The sequence below is a fragment of the Notolepis coatsorum genome (assembly GCF_963971535.1).
Source record: "Notolepis coatsorum genome assembly, chromosome: 13".
Lineage (NCBI taxonomy): Eukaryota > Metazoa > Chordata > Actinopteri > Aulopiformes > Paralepididae > Notolepis > Notolepis coatsorum.
In genome coordinates this window covers 124660170-124681496 of record NC_140177.1, presented here as the reverse complement: position 1 = coordinate 124681496, position 21327 = coordinate 124660170, and the positions used below count along the sequence as shown (strand labels likewise).

Here is a 21327-nt window from a genome sequence, read left to right as displayed (position 1 = left end):
GTAAGGTAGAATACCTCCCAATGGGTCATATTGTCTGGCGAGTGTTCTGTACACACTCCGTCTGGTGGTCGGTGTCGCCGTCGACCTTCCCTGCTCTGGAGTCAGGGGTTTGTGTCTATAGTGGAGCGAGTCTGTTTTGAAGCGCCAGACTAGTCCTAGTGTCATTTCTTGGGCTTCTCCTGGGATGGTCGCCATCCAGGTCTCGCTGCTGGCAGCCTTGTCCGCGGGGGAGAGGCTGCGCAATACGTGCGGGTCACTGCTGGCCCACTGCCTGAGATCAAAGCCGCCTTTGATCAGGGAGGCGCGTAGCTTGATTAGGAGAGCCTCGGCTTCTTCTTGAGTCGAAACGCTTTGTAAACAGTTGTCCACGTAGAAACTGTTCTTCACACTGTGTCGGACCTCTTCATCTGCTGCTGGGTCCTCTGCGACGTGTTTCTGTAGTGCAAATGTAGCACAGCACGGGCTGCATGTGGTTCTGAAGGGGAGTACTTCCCACTGGTAGATGGCTGGGTTCTCATCTCCGATCCTCTCTCTCCATAGGAACCGCAGCAGGGGCTTGTCCTCCTCCACTAGTCTCACCTGCAGGAACATCCCTTTGATATCCCCGCTGATAGCCACCTTGTCCTGGCGGAAGCGCAGTAGCACGCCCAGTAGGGAGGGGCCGAGTGTGGGGCCGGGCAAGAGCTCTTTATTCAGATTTTGGGATCCGATCTGGTAGCTGCAGTTAAACACAATGCGATCCTTGCCGTTGTGATGGACCTTGTGGTGCGGCACGTACCATGATTCGGTCGTCTGATCGGCCTCTTTAATGTCAATCTTTGTCACGTGTCCCGCTGTGATTAGCTTCTCAATCTCAGCGCGGTACACACTCTCTTGAGCGGGGTCTTTGGCTAGGCGCCGCTCTGTGTTCAATAGATAGCGCTCCGTGGCGTCTTTCTTTGCGTGAAAGGTGGGCATTCCCTCTCGCCTCAGGAGTGGAGTTGCGTATCTCATCACTCCGCCGACTGTGACTCTCTTTGTCCCTTGCTCGAGTAGGTTGATGGCGTAAATGTCTTCTTTAGAACGAATATCTTTCTTTTCGTTCTTAAAGGGCATTGTCTCTAGTGTCCATAGCCTCTCGACATGCTGCAGGAGAGTGGTGTCTTCTTCTGTCGTTCTGGAGTGGAGGCAGCTAGTGGCTGCTGTTCGGTTGAGAGATTTAGCGAGGGGGCCTTGTAGTGTCCACCCTAGGCGGGTCTCGACTGCTGCAGGACAGCCTCGGGGTCCTGTATGGACCCGGTCAATCGGGACTATGAGTTCTGCATGGTCGGAGCCTATCAGCAGGGTCGGGGTAGCGCCGTCTATGAGCGGGATAGGTAGTTGACGCAGGTGCACATATTTATCCATCAACTTGGCGATGGGGTAGGTGTACTGCGATAGTCCTATTTCTTGGCTGGTGAAAGCATTTGTAATCCTATACCGTCGCTCTGGCTGCCCGTTTGCTGCGATAGTGAAGGAGACATTCTCGCCCTTTATCGTCTTTAAATCTCTTCTTATTGTCCGAATCGTCATTTGGTTCTCGCTCCCCCGCAGTCCCAGCTGGGCCGCAGCGGACGCGAGCAGAAGGGTCTTCTCTGACCCGTCATCAAGGACGGCGTAAGTGTCCATGACTTTATCTTGGTAGCTCAATGTCACACGGACTACCTTTAGGAGCACTTGGGCGCCGCTGCTGCTGGCGGGGTCAATGTACATGACACTTGCCTTGGTGCCGCTCGATGGTGCAGGTGAAGGCCGTCTTCTGTTACTGTCGTGTAGTATATCTAGATGGGCTCCGTCGCACCGACTGCACCTTTTCTTTAGGCGGCATTCGGCTGCCATGTGACTGCGCGCACATCGGTAACAGCGCCTGTTGGACTCTATCCATTGACTCACTTCTTCTGCATTCATCTTTGTGAACAGGTCACATTGTGACAGCCAGTGTTCTTTCTCACAGTAGGGGCACACCATCTTCCACTTCTCTTTTCTCGAGGGGGTACTGTGGCTCTTACTGCTCGGTACTGACTCTGATTGGTGCATGACAGTCACCGATCTTCTTCCATCATTTATTCTCCTGGGTCCCTCTCTGGAGCTTGGCGTGCTCCGCCCGAACGTATCCAGTCGTAAGCTGCTGACTTCTCTCGCCAGGAAGTCGGCTAGATCAAGGAGGGATGGTTCGGGGCCGTTAGGATCCCGGTAGTCTCTCTGCCGCCTAAAACGCTCTTGTCTTGCGGGTGGCAGCTTCTCCAAAATCCTCTCGACGTTAGAGTTGGCGTATAGCTCATGCATGCCCTTTTCCCGTTGCGCTCCCAGCATCCCTACCAGGGACTGCACTTTGATTGACAGGTCGTCTAATGAGCGATTGTCTGTTGCTGGGGGTAGGCGATCAATATGCCTTATCTCTTGGATTACGTAATCCCATATACGTCCATATCTCTGGTCCAGCGCTGCTAGGGCCGCGGTGTATGGGGTCGTAGAGGTGGCATAGGCTAGCGCTATATTGTGCGCTCGCGGTACTTTCAGGTGCTTCAGTAATATTGCATACTTGTGACGTTCATCAGCGACATCCACCATCATTGTCTCTAAGCACATCCGGAGCTCCGTGTACTGTGCTCGATTCTCATAGGTGAAGTCTGGAAACGACGGCGTGGCAATGTATGACGCCGTGGATGGCTGATACATCGGCGAGCGTTGGGGGAGAGGCCTCCTAGGCGAGTCCCCTCTTGCGCCTCTGGTACCGACAGGGTACCATGGCCCGCTGGTCCAGGTGCTATTCCTCGGGGCTGGTCGTGCGTCGTGCTCACCCGTGAATAGAGTCGGGGGTCTGTAGCGCAGCGCCGCGGGGGTATAGCCTGGGCTGTACTGGACCTCCTGGTCCGGTGGAGTACTGTGCTGTCGTCGGGCTTGGTTCTCCTCCTCTCCCTCTTCTTCTTCTATCAGGTCCTCCAGATCCTGTAGTCGTTTATTTAGCTTCTCCGCAGTGTATGCCGCTCCTTCCTTGTAGCTGGGTCTCGCTTGGACCGGTCTGGGAAGGGGGTCTGCGGGGGGTATAGGCTTGGTCTGTTGGTCAAGTTCAGGGTCGCTTGCTCGGTTAGGAGACGCTGCCCTTGACTGTTGTCTCGACGAGTTCCTTGAACCCCTGGCGGAGGGAGAGGGTGTTGCCTTGAGGATCAGCTGCTCCATTAGCTGCGCTTGTAACTTGTCGCGCTCGACTTCGCGCTTGGTGAGATCTGCTTCTCTTTGGGCACCGGCAGCGGCGCGCTGGGCGTCGGCTCGGTCTCTTGCCATATTCTCTTCCGTCTGAAGGCGTCTCATCTCCAGGCGTATGTGCTCTTCTTCACTCCGTTGCTGTGCTTGGAGTCGATCGCGTTCGCCCTGAAGTCGATCGCGTTCACCCTGAAGTCGATCGCGTTCGGTAGAGGCTGTCAGGCTGACGAGGAACGCCTGTTGTAGCATCCTCTCCGCTTCGCTGGGGGAAGACGGTTGTAGAGGTGAGCCGCTCCTGGGTGAGCCGCTCGTGGGGGAGTCCTGGAGCTCTATTTCCTCGGCGCTCTCCTCCTCTTCTTCCGTGCAGAGTTCTCTCTCTGTAGGGTTGTCTTCCTCCCGGGGCTGGTCGGGGACTACTTCTTCGGTATTGGCGGGGGGTAAAGGCGTGTCAGCTCCCTCCTGGTCCCCACCGTGAGCTTGGTCAGTTACATTAGAACCTACTAGGGCCTCTGTGGTCGGGGAAACCTGGTCGTTAAGGTCAGACATAATTTTACTTTCTACTTTTACCGCGTTTACCGTTTGTCGAAGGCTAGGTAGTTGACTGACAGCGTAATCCTCTAAGTACTGAGGTGGCTGTCGTCTGCGCTGCGGGCGTTCTACGTTAGGAGGACCGTTTCGTGGAGTGTTCATCATAGGCCATTTTAATATTAATAACACTATATTAATATTACACTAGTTACCCTCCGGCTCGAAGGACCAATTGTAACTGAGGGGTACAATTCCCTGACTGTATTGATAAGTATGGTATTATTAAACCACTACCTCTTGTACTTTAACTTCTGGCCATCCAGTACATGATATAGATATGATGAACACTTTCCCACCTGATGAAACGAAGTCCACACAAATGTACAAATCGAATATTTTATATAGCAAAGGGTATATACAACGTTCACTTGATGACATTTATGATTTGAAATGCACTTGTATGGCAAATGAGTATTCGTAGGTAAATCAACATTGAATGTCCAATCTCTGGTTACGCAGGGAGCAAATATACAACCTGGTTCTTTAGGGAACTATAGCGATGGTACTTAAATGATTATAGCTGGATACACTAAGGGGGGGGGGGGGGGGGGGTCCCGCTGGTTGTAAGACAGTAGGAGGGGGGGTTAGAAGAGCCGCTGGCGGTATCCCATCTGGCCGACGATTTCTTGGGAGAATTCAGAGTCCTGAACACGATGCCCACAGAACCTCGGTCCGCAGATGAATACAGCTGGACCCTCTGGTGGACGGTAGCTGCCGGTCCACAGATGAAGAGACGTGAGGCGACCTCACTCGGGGTAGAGCGCCGTCTCACCTGGACTCCTCTCCGGGGGGTAGTTCCAACACTCAGCAGTGTTGGCCGTTATCCATGGAATAATCAAAGCACCCAAAGCATGTAGATAATCCAAGCCGTGGAAGGCTCGCGTCGTCCGGGTAAAGTAATCCAATGTACAGGTCCACTCGTCCTGGCCCGGAGCTCCTCGGATGCAAGCACCACAAGTGGTCTGCCCAGCCTGGTTAAGACTCCAGATAACGTCAGGAACGATGGGGGTGCTGCTCACTTTATAACTCTAACCGAACGATGCACCATACATAATAGACTATTATTAGCTTAATAGAAATACGTCCAACTCGACGGTATAGTGCCAAACTATGACAATTCAACTATTAATCCACACGATATCTCAATGCCTATTCTGAGGCCAAGTAGGCCTTACTGCACCACACGTGCGTCGTGGGTGAGGCTTCGCGTCTGTTACTTAGTTGGAGGGTAAAGAACTAATGGACTAAAAGAAAGTTCTACTTTACTTGCGCCATATATATATGCGCTGTGAACAAATAGTACCATTCGTATTTCGCCAGACGTATTCCTACGCGGAACCGGGCTTGCCACGACATGTTGGGCGGCACGATTGAACTTGAACCTAGGGGTATGGCTGCTGGCGCCAGGTTCTCGTCCAATGGTAGAATGAAACTATTATGGGCTGTTTAGTAGACTAAAGGGATATTCAGTGCATATTGTACAAGGAATATACAGGGGATATCAAACGATATACAAATACTATTAAATATATATCCATAAATAAATATATATATTCGGTTTAATCTGATCCTTCACAACACCAATAGTAGTAATGACAGTAGTAGTAATGACAGTAGTAGTAACACTAGTAGTAATAACAGTAGTAGTAATGACAGTAGTAGTAATGACAGTAGTAGTAACACTAGTAGTAATAACAGTAGTAGTAATGACAGTAGTAGTAATACCAGTAGTAGTAATAACAGCAGTAGTAATACCAATAGTAGTAATGACAGTAGTAGTAATGACAGTAGTAGTAATAACAGTAGTAGTAATAGTAAAAGTACTACATTCTGTTGTGGAAGGACATCACATTCACTGAGAGACTTACACTGCATCAGGGTAAGACATTTTGAACATTGTTGCTCAGCTGATAGAATTGTGCCCTTCCTGATGGCTTGTCGTACAGAACATGTAAGTCGCTTTGGATAAAAGCGTCAGCTAAATGACTAAATGTAAATGTAAATGTACAAACAGCATAAACTCACGTCTGCCTTGGAGACCAAAAGAAAAAAGAAGGGTGGAAAAACACCCAGTGAAATGAAAATCCATTGATGTGAATTTATTCATTCATGGAAAAGTCTAAACAAGGACAAATGTTGCGGAGAGCGCACGTCCTTGTTTGGAGCTCGTCATGAATGAGTAAGCATGAAAAAAGGAGAGATCTCTCTTTGCCGCAGCCCGGTGGTGCTGTCAGTCGACGCACCGCGGATTCTAATGAAGCGCTTTTGAAAGGAGTGATTTTATTTTTCATCGTGAAATGCGATCACTGTGGAATATCTGATCGTGGCTGGAGATTCTCTTTATGGGTTATCTTTTTAAACCTTAACCCTTTCACTACCACACTACAGAAGGTTAACCCTTTCACTACCACACTACAGAAGGTTAACCCTTTCACTACCACACCACAGAAGGTTAACCCTTTCACTACCACACTACAGAAGGTTAACCCTTTCACTACGGTTAACCGTCTGTAGTGTGGTAGTGAAAGGGTTAAAGCACTACATAACCTAGTTTGTACGTCACATGATGGAAATCAATCGACACACAGAAGATCACACAGTGCTCGACGTCCGTACAAACAAAAACATAAATGGATAATCGATTCTGAGCCTTGTGAAATTGCCTCCCCCTATTTACACAGTGTGTTTGTTTTTCTGTTTGTTTGTTTGTTTGTTTGTTTGTGTGTGTGTGTGTGTGTGTGTGTGTGTGTGTAACGTGTCTATTATCTGCATGCATGTACACATGTGTTTCACTGTTTATCTCTCCAGTGTGTGTCTGTACGTGTGTGTCTGTATGTGTGTCTGTACGTGTGTCTGTATGTGTGTGTCTGTACGTGTGTATCTGTACGTGTGTGTCTGTACGTGTGTGTCTGTACATGTGTGTCTGTATGTCACGTACATGTACATACATACCAACGGTTTTGCCTGTTTTATTCTCCACCCATCGATCATCCATAGCAACACTACTATCACCGACATCCAAGAAGGGAGATCCCCCCTTGAACGGCCCTTCTAAGGTTCCTCTCCTCCACATTGCCTGTGGTGCTTTTTTCCTATTGCTAGGTTTTTAGTGAGTTTTTCCTTACCTTCGCGTGGGGTATGTATGTCTGGGAGTGTTGCGTTTATTTATTTAACATTTTATTTCATGGTGTTTTTTATTTTGTTCTTGATTTATTGTGATGTTTCTTCTTGACTTGTGAAGACGTGTCCGGCCCATGGGGACATTAACGTTTGTTGTCAGGCCTTAGAAATAAATTAGATTTGATTTTATCTGTGTGTCCCCCCCCTCCCTCCCCCCTCCCTCCCCCCTCCCTCCCCCTCCCCCCTCCCACACAGAGAGACACAGCGGGGGACGCCTCAGAGTCCGCTCTGCTGAAGTGCATGGAGCTCTGCTGCGGGAATGTGCGCCAGATGAGAGACAGGAACCTCAAAGTGGCAGAAATACCCTTCAATTCCACCAACAAGTACCAGGTACCCTGACCTCTGACCTCTACACTGTGATAACCCCTTGAGGTTGACAGGGCTTTTTGGACCCGTGGGCGGAGAACAAAGGGATTTAGAATGACTCATAAATGCTCTGGAAGTCTCGCTTTTCAGAAATCTGTAAAAATAGAAAAATGACAATTTCGAGTGCTTTGAGATGTACTATATATGTCTCCTTACTTGCTAAACATAATATGACTTGTAAATACGTTTAATTCTTGCTAGATGGTATGCTTGTAATTATCTCCGTTTGCCAGAGAACTACAGCGCGTCACGAAACGCACATACATGCACGCGCGCACACACACAAGAGAAGTGTGTGCGCTGTGAATAGGTGTTAGACCCTGCAGAGGTGAGAGGTAGTATCAGAGACCAGTCTATGACGTCGCGATAAAACATTAACTACTTGCTTTTTATGTGCAAGGAAAGAAGGAAGAGGTGGACTGCATTATTATTATTATCATTCTCGAGAATACACGCGGACCCGACGGAACGTTAACTTATGAATAAAAAGTAGTCTAACATGCTTTTCATCCTCGCCCGTGTATATACCCACGTCGCGCTAAAACATCAACTACTGTATGAGTAGAGACAGAGTGCGTGTGTGTACGAGTTATGAGTTATCTCGCAGTTTTCTAGAGTAGAAAGGTGCGCCCAGTAGAGCACACACACACACACACACACACAGAAGGAATTTCTTGTACAGCGAGTTGGGCGTTTTATTTATTTTATCACTTGTAGGCTACCATAGCGAAGGCTCATGGCAGCAACGTTAGTGGTTGAAACGTGATTCGAGAGTGATACCAAGTGGAAGGAAATATATCCTGTCATCAGTGCGTATAGCAGGTATCCTCGAAATTCTCCGCTATCTCCTCTGCAAGCTCCTGTCCGGCTGCACTGCTCCAACTGCCTGTGTCTGTCTACTGCTTTGGTCCAATCATATTCAGCGTCCCGTCAGAATCCCCCCCCCCACCCACAGTCTGCGAATCAGAGGCAGAGTAGGGCGGGTCTTCACGAAATGCGTGTTGTCTCTTTCAACGGGTCGGAGTCAGAGCGAGAGTTGACAGCGCATATACAGGTAGTCTAATCTGCAGGTACTGTAGCGAGTAGCATAGTTTTGCCAGCAGGCAGCTAGTAGAATAATATGGCATGTTCAAAGATGGCCAGTAAAATAAAAGTCAACAGTGAAAATCGCTGCAATTCAAAGGTGAAGCAACCAAGTCCTCACTCAGTGGCATGGGTGTTGGCTAAACACAAGAAGCCATTCTCTGATGCATACATAATAAAATAATGTATGACTGAAGTGATGGAGACCATGTTTGAAGGCAAACAAAAGCAAATCCTCCTCAGATCGCACAGCAACCAGAATAACTGAAATACTGGCTGATGATTTCATTAAACAGCTTTGTGATAGAATAAAAAAAAAATGCACAGTGCATTTCCATAGCTGTGGATGAGTCCACTGACACCACTGAGAATGCTCAGTTGCTGGTGTTTGTGAGGTTTTATGATGAGGCAAAGGGGTATATTAATACATTTTTGGAATACTTGAAACCCTTTTTTGTGGAATATTTGATGCGGCCCAGCCTCACCCAGACTCTACCTCCAGCGGCCCCCAGGTAAATTGAGTTTGAGACCCCCAACTCTATCAGCTGAGTAACAATGTTCATCAAAGTGTTGAGTGCTACAGTGTAGGTTAGTATATTAGGACAAGTGCATACCTACATGTATGACCTATATCTATCTACTACTTTTGGATATGAGCATTTTTTCAATACCCAACTATGTAGTGGCCGCTTGTCGCTAGGCTAGGCCTCCTGCTGGGTCCATTCACTGGAATAACAAAGGAATGACTGGGCCTTTGCTCCAGGTGTGAAATGGTTCTAGTGACAATGATCACATTGAATTCTGGGAGTGTAGTTCTCTCATCAGATAGCTGAATGAACTTGGATCAAGTTCAAGTCCTATCCTGAAAAGTAGTTAGGATTTTACCAGCTAACACTGTCGCGTCCCTGACGAAGACGGACAGGACCACTTGGTCCACGCCGCAGCCCATGTCTGCTCCCGGCTGCCCTTGGGGGGGGAAGGATGCATGTGTGTGTGTGTTCCTGTGCGTCGCCCATCTCGCGCGCGTGTGTTAATCTGCACGACAAATAAAGACTTCTTCTTACAATGCGTCTGTGTGCTGCAGATTGTGTTCAACTTGCTCAACAACCAGAAACACTGGGATGGATCGCTGAGTGAAACGGCATGCGTGCAAAAACCACGTGCCCACCCACCCCAACCCCCCCGCCCCCCCAACACCGGAATTATAATGGCAATTTTGGGAGTGAACAAAGAGAAGCAATTTTGTTCTTGATTTTCCCGAGATTGGTTGTGCTGTGGCTGAGATGAAAATGCCAGGAATACTGCCTTCTCTACAGTCTCTACAGTTTCTACAGGTCCACGCCACGCCGTATGACCTCTATCACCTACAGAGGGCTGTGTTGTATCCACCGCTCATAAGTCCTTACCTGAGGAAAGAGGGCATAATAATAATAATAATAATAATAATATATTTGATTTATACAAATATATATATTTATACAAGTCTCAAGGTGCTACAATGTAGAAGAACATAAAAACTAGCAAGAGAGTAAAAAACATAAAATAAATAGGACTAAAACTAGTAAAGGAGTAAAAAGAACATGAAATGTGAAGGGCTAAAGCTAGTAAAAGAGTCAAATAAATGTAAAATAAGAAGGACTAAAGCTATTAAAAGAGTAAAAGAACATAAAGTGTGTGGAGCTAAAATAAGAATATGTGTTTTGAGGCCCTTTTTAAAAGCATGCCGTTATGTGCTCAGCCGAGCCAGATACTCTGTAAGTCATTATAGCAAAGAGACACTTCAGTCAGGAACCCTCAAATTAAACTAATGTGCTGTGGTATCTCAACACAGCTTCACGGAGCGCTTTTGCTCTGACCGCGTGTGAAACGAGCTTGAAAACACCTGCGTGCGATAGGAACGTGTAAGCAAGGGTTTATTTGTGTGTGTGTGTGTACAGTATGTTGTGTATGTTGTGTATTGGAGTCCTGAGCTATAACCCATTTCACAGCTGCATCACTGCAAAACAATTTTATCTGGAGGGGGCATACTTTGAAATGTGTCCTATACACAGTATGGAAGCCATTAATAATAGAACGCTTCTCCTCTCCTTTCCTTCCAGCTCTCCATCCACGAGGTGGAGGATAATCCCTCTGGCAACATGCTGGTCATGAAAGGAGCTCCGGAGAGGATCCTTGACAGGTACTGTAGGCTCCTCTGTACATTATTAACCCTTTCACTACCACACTACAGAAGGTTAATAAGCACATACCCTACAGCAGGGGTTCTCAAATTGGCTGGTAATAGGCCATGGACCCCCGTTTGTGATTGTCCCAGAGACCCCCATCTGAGAAGACGTTTGTGAAAGGATGTTGTTCCAGAGAAACGTTCCACTTAACAAAAATGTCTGCCCAATGAGGGAGTGAACTAGCCGGTGCTCTTATTATTTTCCTTCAACATATTGAATAAATAATATAATATTATTGTTCCCCCCATTATCTTCTATTCTTTTTTTATAAATAAGTTGAAAATGAGAAAAGTTAAATAATTACATTTCACAGTGTTTACTTCTGTGTCCATGAATGCAGGGCAGCCATAAAGGTATGGTTTCCTTACACAGAAAATATAGTTTGTTTACTTTTCTGATAACTACATCATTGCATAACTTGTAAATGTACATCTTTGGTTATGTGTGATACCCTGGATACACACAAAGCTATAGCCGCATTTCCTTTCAAACTAATTTGGTTGCGAATGTCTGTATTTGGTACAGATTGTCTCTCTCTTGGGCAGAAGGTGTTTAGCAGGCTGTGACGGCTCCGTGTAGGAGTGAGCCTACTCTGTCTGTTCTGTAGGTAGAGAGAGAACAGAGGAGAGAGCAGAACTACACTTACTATTTGTCTTGTGTGTTCTCTGTGATCTGGGGGTAGTGGACGATGAATTTCATTTAGTTTTGCACTGCCTCTTGTACACCGACTTGAGGAGGGTTTTATTTGAGAAAGTTCCATTTATAAATCCGGATTTTGTTTTGGCAATCTGAGTTGTTTTATTGTGGAGGAGGTTTTCAGTTTTGCCGGATCTTTGGAGAAAGCATGGCACTTAAGACAAAACACATTATATCCTATATCATTTGAGTACATTGTTTACAGCTTGTTATTATGTTTTCTTTTGTTTAATTTTTTGTGGCCATCTATATGCTCACTTACTGTTTATGTGTCTTGTAAGCCCATATGGGCTGGGCATACATCTGTATGTAAGACACAAAGATTAAAAATATCAATCTATCAATCAATCAATATACACATGCCCACCAACTCTGGTACCAGAAACATCCTCTATCTCTGCATAAAAGCCTCTGGCAGAAATGAACATCAGCCACAAGACGTGTACAGTGCAATACAGAAACCTGCCACAAGACGTGTACAGTGCAATACAGAAACCTGCCACAAGACGTGTACAGTGCAATACAGAAACCTGCCACAAGACGTGTACAGTGCAATACAGAAACCTGTTGCACATGAAGTGACTGTGGCTAATCGTACACATCTAAAGCTCTAATGCTTCTGCCACGGAGTAACGCATGTGCTTCTGGGTGATAACTGACATTATTAAAAGTATGCAACCTATGTAGTTGTTCATGTTGTTGTTGTTGTTGTTGTTGTTTACAGGTGCAGTACTATCATGATTCACGGCGAGGAGCTTCCGATGGACGACAGCTGGAAAGACGCCTTCCAGAGCGCGTACATGGAGCTGGGAGGACTGGGGGAGAGGGTACTGGGTAGGTAGAGGTGGAGCTGGGAGGACTGGGAGGACTGGGAGGACTGGGGGAGAGGGTACTGGGTACGTAGAGGTGGAGCTGGGAGGACTGGGAGGACTGGGGGAGAGGGTACTGGGTACGTAGAGGTGGAGCTGGGAGGACTGGGAGGACTGGGGGAGAGGGTGCTGGGTAGGTAGAGGTGGAGCTGGGAGGACTGGGAGGACTGGGAGGACTGGGGGAGAGGGTACTGGGTACGTAGAGGTGGAGCTGGGAGGACTGGGAGGACTGGGGGACTGGGGGAGAGGGTACTGGGTACGTAGAGGTGGAGGTGGGAGGACTGGGGGAGAGGGTCCTGGGTACGTAGAGGTGGAGCTGGGAGGACTGGGAGGACTGGGGGAGAGGGTACTGGGTACGTAGAGGTGGAGCTGGGAGGACTGGGGGAGAGAGTACTGGGACTGGGAGGACTGGGGGAGAGGGTACTGGGACTGGGAGGACTGGGGGAGAGGATGCTGGGTACGTAGAGGTGGAGCTGGGAGGACTGGGAGGACTGGGGGAGAGGGTCCTGGGTACGTAGAGGTGGAGCTGGGAGGACTGGGAGGACTGGGGGAGAGGGTACTGGGTACGTAGAGGTGGAGCTGGGAGGACTGGGAGGACTGGGAGGACTGGGGGAGAGAGTACTGGGTACGTAGAGGTGGAGCTGGGAGGACTGGGAGAACTGGGGGAGAGGGTACTGGGTAGGTAGAGGTGGAGCTGGGAGGACTGGGGGGACTGGGGGAGAGGGTACTGGGTAGGTAGAGGTGGAGCTGGGAGGACTGGGAGGACTGGGGGAGAGGGTACTGGGTAGGTAGAGGTGGAGCTGGGAGGACTGGGAGGACTGGGGGAGAGGGTACTGGGTACGTAGAGGTGGAGCTGGGAGGACTGGGAGGACTGGGGGAGAGAGTACTGGGTACGTAGAGGTGGAGCTGGGAGGACTGGGAGAACTGGGGGAGAGGGTACTGGGACTGGGAGGACTGGGGGAGAGAGTACTGGGACTGGGGGAGAGAGTACTGGGACTGGGAGGACTGGGGGAGAGAGTACTGGGACTGGGGGAGAGAGTACTGGGACTGGGAGGACTGGGGGAGAGAGTACTGGGACTGGGAGGACTGGGGGAGAGGGTACTGGGACTGGGAGGACTGGGGGAGAGAGTACTGGGACTGGGAGGACTGGGGGAGAGGGTACTGGGACTGGGAAGACTGGGGGAGAGAGTACTGGGACTGGGAGGACTGGGGGAGAGGGTACTGGGACTGGGAGGACTGGGGGAGAGGGTACTGGGACTGGGAGGACTGGGGGAGAGAGTACTGGGACTGGGAGGACTGGGGGAGAGAGTACTGGGACTGGGAGGACTGGGGGAGAGGGTACTGGGACTGGGAGGACTGGGGGAGAGAGTACTGGGACTGGGAGGACTGGGGGAGAGAGTACTGGGACTGGGAGGACTGGGGGAGAGAGTACTGGGACTGGGAGGACTGGGGGAGAGAGTACTGGGACTGGGAGGACTGGGGGAGAGGGTACTGGGACTGGGAGGACTGGGGGAGAGAGTACTGGGACTGGGAGGACTGGGGGAGAGAGTACTGGGACTGGGGGAGAGAGTACTGGGACTGGGAGGACTGGGGGAGAGGGTACTGGGTACGTAGTGCAGTGGTGGAAGAAGTACACAGTTCCTTTACTTAAGTAAAAGTAGAAATACTCAGATTAGTACTCTGGTAAAAGTAAAAGTCCTCCATTCAAATTCTACTTAAGTAGAAGTAGAGAAGTATTTGCTATTGAAACTTGAAAGTATCTAAAGTAAAAGTACACATTCCACATGACATTTGTGTATCCATTGACCTCTATAGGTCATGTTAAAGTGGTATGTGGTCCAGTTATGCTGCTCTGATTAAAGGTTATGTTAAAGTGGTATGTGGTCCAGTTATGCTGCTCTGATTAAAGGTTATGTTAAAGTGGTATGTGGTCCAGTTATGCTGCTCTGATTAAAGGTGATGTTAAAGTGGTATGTGGTCCAGTTATGCTGCTCTGATTAAAGGTGATGTTAAAGTGGTATGTGGTCCAGTTATGCTGCTCTGATTAAAGGTTATGTTAAAGTGGTATGTGGTCCAGTTATGCTGCTCCGATTAAAGGTTATGGTAAAGTGGCATGTGTTCCTGTTATGCTGCTCTGATTAAAGGTTATGTTAAAGTGGTATGTGGTCCAGTTATGCTGCTCTGATTAAAGGTTATGTTAAAGTGGTATGTGGTCCAGTTATGTTGCTCTGATTAAAGGTTATGTTAAAGTGGTATGTGGTCCAGTTATGTTGCTCTGATTAAAGGTTATGGTAAAGTGGTATGTGGTCCAGTTATGCTGCTCCGATTAAAGGTTATGTTAAAGTGGTATGTGGTCCAGTCATGCTGCTCTGATTAAAGGTTATGGTAAAGTGGTATGTGGTCCAGTTATGCTGCTCCGATTAAAGGTGATGTTAAAGTGGTATGTGGTCCAGTTATGCTGCTCTGATTAAAGGTTATGTTAAAGTGGTATGTGGTCCAGTTATGCTGCTCTGATTAAAGGTTATGTTAAAGTGGTATGTGGTCCAGTTATGCTGCTCTGATTAAAGGTTATGTTAAAGTGGTATGTGGTCCAGTTATGCTGCTCTGATTAAAGGTTATGTTAAAGTGGTATGTGGTCCAGTTATGCTGCTCTGATTAAAGGTGATGTTAAAGTGGTGTGTGGTCCAGTTATGCTGCTCTGATTAAAGGTTATGTTAAAGTGGTATGTGGTCCAGTTATGCTGCTCTGATTAAAGGTTATGTTAAAGTGGTATGTGGTCCAGTTATGCTGCTCTGATTAAAGGTTATGGTAAAGTGGTATGTGGTCCAGTTATGCTGCTCCGATTAAAGGTTATGTTAAAGTGGTATGTGGTCCAGTCATGCTGCTCTGATTAAAGGTTATGGTAAAGTGGTATGTGGTCCAGTTATGCTGCTCTGATTAAAGGTTATGTTAAAGTGGTACGTGGTCCAGTTATGCTGCTCTGATTAAAGGTTATGTTAAAGTGGTATGTGGTCCAGTTATGCTGCTCTGATTAAAGGTTGTGTTAAAGTGGTATGTGGTCCAGTTATGCTGCTCCGATTAAAGGTGATGTTAAAGTGGTATGTGGTCCAGTTATGCTGCTCTGATTAAAGGTTATGTTAAAGTGGTATGTGGTCCAGTTATGCTGCTCTGATTAAAAGTTATGTTAAAGTGGTATGTGGTCCAGTTATGCTGCTCTGATTAAAGGTTATGTTAAAGTGGTATGTGGTCCAGTTATGCTGCTCTGATTAAAGGTTATGTTAAAGTGGTATGTGGTCCAGTTATGCTGCTCTGATTAAAGGTGATGTTAAAGTGGTGTGTGGTCCAGTTATGCTGCTCTGATTAAAGGTTATGTTAAAGTGGTATGTGGTCCAGTTATGCTGCTCTGATTAAAGGTTATGTTAAAGTGGTATGTGGTCCAGTTATGCTGCTCTGATTAAAGGTGATGTTAAAGTGGTATGTGGTCCAGTTATGCTGCTCTGGTTAAAGGTTGTGTTAAAGTGGTATGTGGTCCACTTATGCTGCTCTGATTAAAGGTTGTGTTAAAGTGGTATGTGGTCCAATTATGCTGCTCTGATTAAAGGTTATGTTAAAGTGGTATGTGGTCCAGTTATGCTGTTCTGATTAAAGGTTATGTTAAAGTGGTATGTGGTCCAGTTATGCTGCTCTGATTAAAGGTTATGTTAAAGTGGTATGTGGTCCAGTCATGCTGCTCTGATTAAAGGTTATGTTAAAGTGGTATGTGGTCCAGTTATGCTGCTCCGATTAAAGGTTATGTTAAAGTGGTATGTGGTCCAGTTATGCTGCTCTGATTAAAGGTCATGTTAAAGTGGTATGTGGTCCAGTTATGCTGCTCTGATTAAAGGTTGTGTTAAAGTGGTATGTGGTCCAATTATGCTGCTCTGATTAAAGGTTATGTTAAAGTGGTATGTGGTCCAGTTATGCTGCTCTGATTAAAGGTTATGTTAAAGTGGTATGTGGTCCAGTTATGCTGCTCTGATTATTAGGAGAAGAAGACGAAAAAACACTGAAGAAACTGGGGCATATAGGACCTTGAGACCAATACAAGACGGGAACGAATTAGATCCGAGAACAAACGCCACGTCAAGCTCTCCTCCTCCCAGTTTAACAGAACTCTTCCTCTGCTCCTCTTCTCCTCTTCCTCCAGGTTTCTGCCACGTCAAGCTCTCCTCCTCCCAGTTTAACAGAACTCTTCCTCTGCTCCTCTTCTCCTCTTCCTCCAGGTTTCTGCCACGTCAAGCTCTCCTCCTCCCAGTTCCCCCGCGGCTTCAGCTTCGACTGTGAAGAGGAGAACTTCCCCACCGTGCAGCTCTGCTTCCTGGGCCTCATCTCCATGATCGACCCGCCTCGCGCCGCTGTGCCCGACGCCGTGGGGAAGTGCCGCTCCGCTGGCATCAAGGTGAGCCGCTTCTATTGCTTCTGTCGCTTCTGATGCTTCTATAGCTTCTATAGCTTCTATCGCTTCTATCGCTTCTGTTGCTTCTGTTGCTTCTATTGCTTCTGTCGCTTCTATTGCTTCTATCACTTCTATCACTTCTATCACTTCTATCGCTTCTGTTGCTTCTATCGCTTCTATTGCTTCTGTCGCTTCTATCACTTCTATCGCTTCTATCACTTCTATCGCTTCTGTTGCTTCTATCGCTTCTATCTCTTATATCGCTTCTATCGCTTCTGTCACTTCTATCGATCCTATTGCTTCTGTCGCTTCTATCGCTTCTGTTGCTTATATTGCTTCTATCGCTTCTATCTCTTATATCGCTTCTATCGCTTCTGTCACTTTTATCGATTCTATCGCTTCTGTTGCTTCTATTGCTTCTATTGCTTCTGTTGCTTCTATCGCTTCTATCGCTTCTGTTGCTTCTATCGCTTCTGTCACTTCTATCGATCCTATTGCTTCTATCGCTTCTGTCACTTTTATCGATTCTATCGCTTCTGTTGCTTCTATTGCTTCTATTGCTTCTGTTGCTTCTATCGCTTCTGTTGCTTCTATCGCTTCTATCGCTTCTGTTGCTTATATTGCTTCTATCGCTTCTATCGCTTCTATCTCTTATATCGCTTCTATCGCTTCTGTCACTTTTTATCGATTCTATCGCTTCTGTTGCTTCTATTGCTTCTATTGCTTCAAGTTTCTTTATTAGTTGTCATACAGAATACTTTTATACAAAATATTTCTTTCTGTTACGCTCCAGAGACTGTGCTAGACAAAAGGATAAGTATAAAATTAAATAAGTTTAGCAAGTATAAAATAGAAGTCACGTACGTAGACACAAGTGTTCAGTATGTACATATGTACAATGTTCAATGCAGAGTAGAAGTAACTGAGTTACCATACAATATACTATACAATATACTATATAGTGCAAAGAATTGGGATGAGGTACAATTTAGGTACAATTTACAGTAAGGTGTACTGAGTTATGGGTTGTAGTGCAAATTATTTGCCAATAAATATAAAGTGTGTTTAGGTGTTCTAAAGTGCGTAGAGTGGGTGCTGCAGTGAGTTGTTTGTTTAAAGTGAGTGTGTGTGTGCTTCTATTGCTTCTATTGGTTATGTTGCTTCTATCGCTTCTATTGCTTCTATTGCTTCTATCACTTCTGTTGCTTCTATTGCTTCTATCACTTCTATCGCTTCTATCACTTCTATTGCTTCTATCACTTCTATCACTTCTATTGGTTCTATCGCTTCTATTGCTTCTATTGTAAATGGTAAATAAATGGTAAATAATAATAATAATAATAATAAACTTTATTTTGTATAGCACCTTCATACAAGAATTGCAACTCAAAGTGCTTCACAGCAGAAAAAAGACAGGCATAAAATGTGCACATAAAGTGCAGACATACAAAATCACAGTTTTTCACATTAGGATCTAACATCCCAACAGGCCACATTGTTTATGGTTTGATTCTATGGCAGTTTTAAAAATAGACAATAATAAAAAGAGTAAAATAGAATAGAGTAAAATGGTGCAATAATGCAGTGCAATAAAATAGTTCTGGATTACTTCCCTATTGAATCCGACAGTCTTCCTTCCTGTTTGATACCCACTTGAAACCTGCTAAATGGATGCATTTATATAGCCTTGAGCAAGACACTTAACCCCCTAACTACTCCCGATGAGCAGGTTGACACCTTGCATGGTTGCCTCCGCCGTCGGTGTGTATGTTAGCAGTAAGTGTCTTGCTCAAGGACACATCGACACGCTGCCCGGGAGGAGCAGCGGGAATCGAACCGGGAACCTCCGGATTACCAGACGACCAAATGAATGAATGGAAGCAGACAGTGACGGGTAGCCTTCGGGAGAGGTGTTAGTCGGACAATGCCTAGGCTAGAGGAGCTAATTTCCCAAAATGTTGGCATGTTCCTTTAAGATAAAATAAGATATTCCTTTATTGATATTCCTATGAAATTCAGGCATCATAGCAGCATGGGGGAGGTGGGGGGGGGGGGGGTACAGGTAGTAGAAGACATGATACAGGTCATAGAATTAGAGTACAGTGGAGAAGTAAAAATAAAAATAGAATGAAAATAGGCAGTGTAAACAATATAACAATATAATTAACTCTGGATATGGGCAAGTAGGCAGTGTAAAAAGGTCAAGGTGCAAGATGAGGGTATGTAAGCCCTCTCAGTTATATTTGCCCTACAATAAATACAGTTACAAAATATATATATATATATAATCTAATAACTAATATCTAATCTAATATATATAATCAAAAAATGCTAAGTGCTAAGAATGCTAAATATAATGCTCTGGTGAAGTACGTATACAGTATACACATAAGGTGCACATAACATTAACATTTAACGTTAACGTTTAACGCCGCAGGGGAGAGCAGCTGTTATTCAGTGGAGGCGAGTGTGAAACCAACACGTATAATTCAAAGAGGTAAATAGAAGACTCCCGAGACGTGTGAAAGAATGTCCCCCCTTTCATAGCAGACGCCGGGAGCAAAGAGCCGAGCAGCTAAGAGGTCGCAGACGTGACTCCGCACTCTAAATAAGACGTATCTTCAGAGTTTCTTTGTGAGCTAAGCGCTGCTTTAAAGAACCCACCCGTATAGACTTTTTGAAGAACCACTTGAACCCCTGAATAGTTCTTCACCGCTACTGTATTTGCAGCCGTTGGTGGTTCCAGACAGCTGTATACAGAATAACATCTTTCAGTGGTTCTATGATCGCTCGTAGTACTTTAATTGTTTAACCCGCGTGTGGTGTGGGTTCAACAGTGTTTACAAAAATATAAACGATGAATGAATAAAAAAAAATTAACCTGAGACTCATTGGCCATGGCCCATGTTCTGTGAAGAACATATAAAAGAACACATTTTCATTGAGTGCACACTGTGACCCCACCCTACACATTTATATATCCATACTGTACGTGGTGTTCCGGAAGTATGGAAATTGTAGATGAAAAGGAGTAGAAATTTAACAAAAAGGTTCACTGTCTGCCTCCACCTTGTTTCTTTTATGTTCTTCAAGATAAACATAATTTATTTCACTCATGTCTTCGTCACTCGTGATATAACAATATAAATCGTAAAAAAAACAAATAGCACTTTTATTGATAAATGTGATCTAGCAGAGGTAAATGGCAAATATTAACCATTTATTCTGTCTAAATTGCTTGTAACTGAGATAAGGTTAACATCTGGTAAGTATTTTTTACATGAATTGTTATGGCTTTATTGTTTTCAAATCTCAATGTATTGTTGTGGGTCCACCAGACGCGTGGACATTGTGTTAGAAAGAACAATGTGAACACCACACAAGGGTTAACAGGATTATCTGGTCTGTATGTATTGGGTTTACAGTATATGCATTTACTGTGGTCCGTCAGTGGTTCATTTAAGTAAGTAAGTAAGTAAGGTTTATTTATATAGCAGCTTTCACAGACCAGGGTCACAAAGTGCTTCACATATAAAAACATCAATAGAGTGCAAGGATATCAGCATGTTAACACATTCGGGGCCATTGGGCTGAGTCTAATTAATGTCAAGAGGACCGGGGAATGTAAACAACACGTGGGGCTGTTTGTAGAGCTAAATCTATACTTTATAGTATTGCTATCTGTCCATTCTCATTGTCAATTGAGTCCATAAACCGTCCCTTCAAAATGGCTTAAAAAAAATAAAAATCATCAATAGGTTCTCATTTTATAGTGCCGTGAATATAAGCGCTATACGGGATTTGGGACTAGTATATTTTCTGGAAGGCTAGATATAGGGCTAATAGCTGCTAACGTTATATCCAATGGCATTTCCGTTTTACAGATGCTACAGAAATAACTCAAACTGCATATGATCGGCACGCTCCCAAAGCATGTATGCATGAAAGGGGGGGGGGGGGGGGCGGGGGACGTCGTTTATTATTATTGATTACCAATAACCGTGTTCGTCTAACTAGCCACATAGGCCGATCGCCTGGATGGCTATCAAAACAATGCCTGATCGGGCTGTAATTTACGTGAAAAAGATCTTACCGTGGTCCGGGCTGATCCCCCCCGAGAATTTCCCCGTTATCGATCGCCATCTGGTAGATCGATATGTCCATTGGCTGATGATAAATCCCCTTATTGCATGGTGAAATCTGCAATTCGAAACGTAATCCAAGCTACATGCTGCACATCCAGAATCCTGCTACTGAAATTTCCATTGAAAAAAAAAAAAAAACTGATCCGTTCAGCCACAGGGCACACTTTATTATCGCGATAGCGCCCCTGAGAGGATCTGGCCGGTATTGCACCTTGTCGATTTCATAGAGTAGGGTAAATCTGCAGTGCCGCTCGGCGACCTTGAATAGGTTATTAACACTTTGCCGCCCGACCACGAGTTAATACGAGTTTCGAATCCATGCGTTGTGGACAGAATCACGTATAAAGCCGTGGCAAGTTGTTATTGCTTTTATTCCATTTTAATAACCGAGTCAAGGTCGCGGAGCGGCACTGCATATATTCCCTAGTCTGTGAATTCCAGAAGATGCAATACCGGCCAGATCCTCTTAGGGGCGCCATCGCGCTACTGCAATGTGCCCTGTGGGCGAACGGATGACT

The 21327-nt window shown here is 46.0% G+C and overlaps 1 protein-coding gene across 2 annotated transcripts in view; it reads left to right on the top strand.

Annotated features, from left to right (window-relative positions):
• Positions 1-21327, top strand: part of LOC311239153 (sodium/potassium-transporting ATPase subunit alpha-1-like) — a 91098-nt gene that overhangs the window by 12226 nt on the left and 57545 nt on the right. The window contains exons 2-5 of one of the 2 annotated variants that reach the window (XM_084327407.1): positions 7186-7320; positions 10539-10618; positions 12085-12194; positions 16492-16667. In XM_084327407.1, coding sequence (XP_084183533.1) covers positions 7231-7320; positions 10539-10618; positions 12085-12194; positions 16492-16667 — 456 coding nt within the window. In that variant the 5' untranslated portion in view covers positions 7186-7230. Of the gene's footprint in view, positions 1-7185; positions 7321-10538; positions 10619-12084; positions 12195-13822; positions 13836-16491; positions 16668-21327 lie in introns of those variants that run through there. The other variant, XM_084327408.1, reaches the window with a different exon arrangement.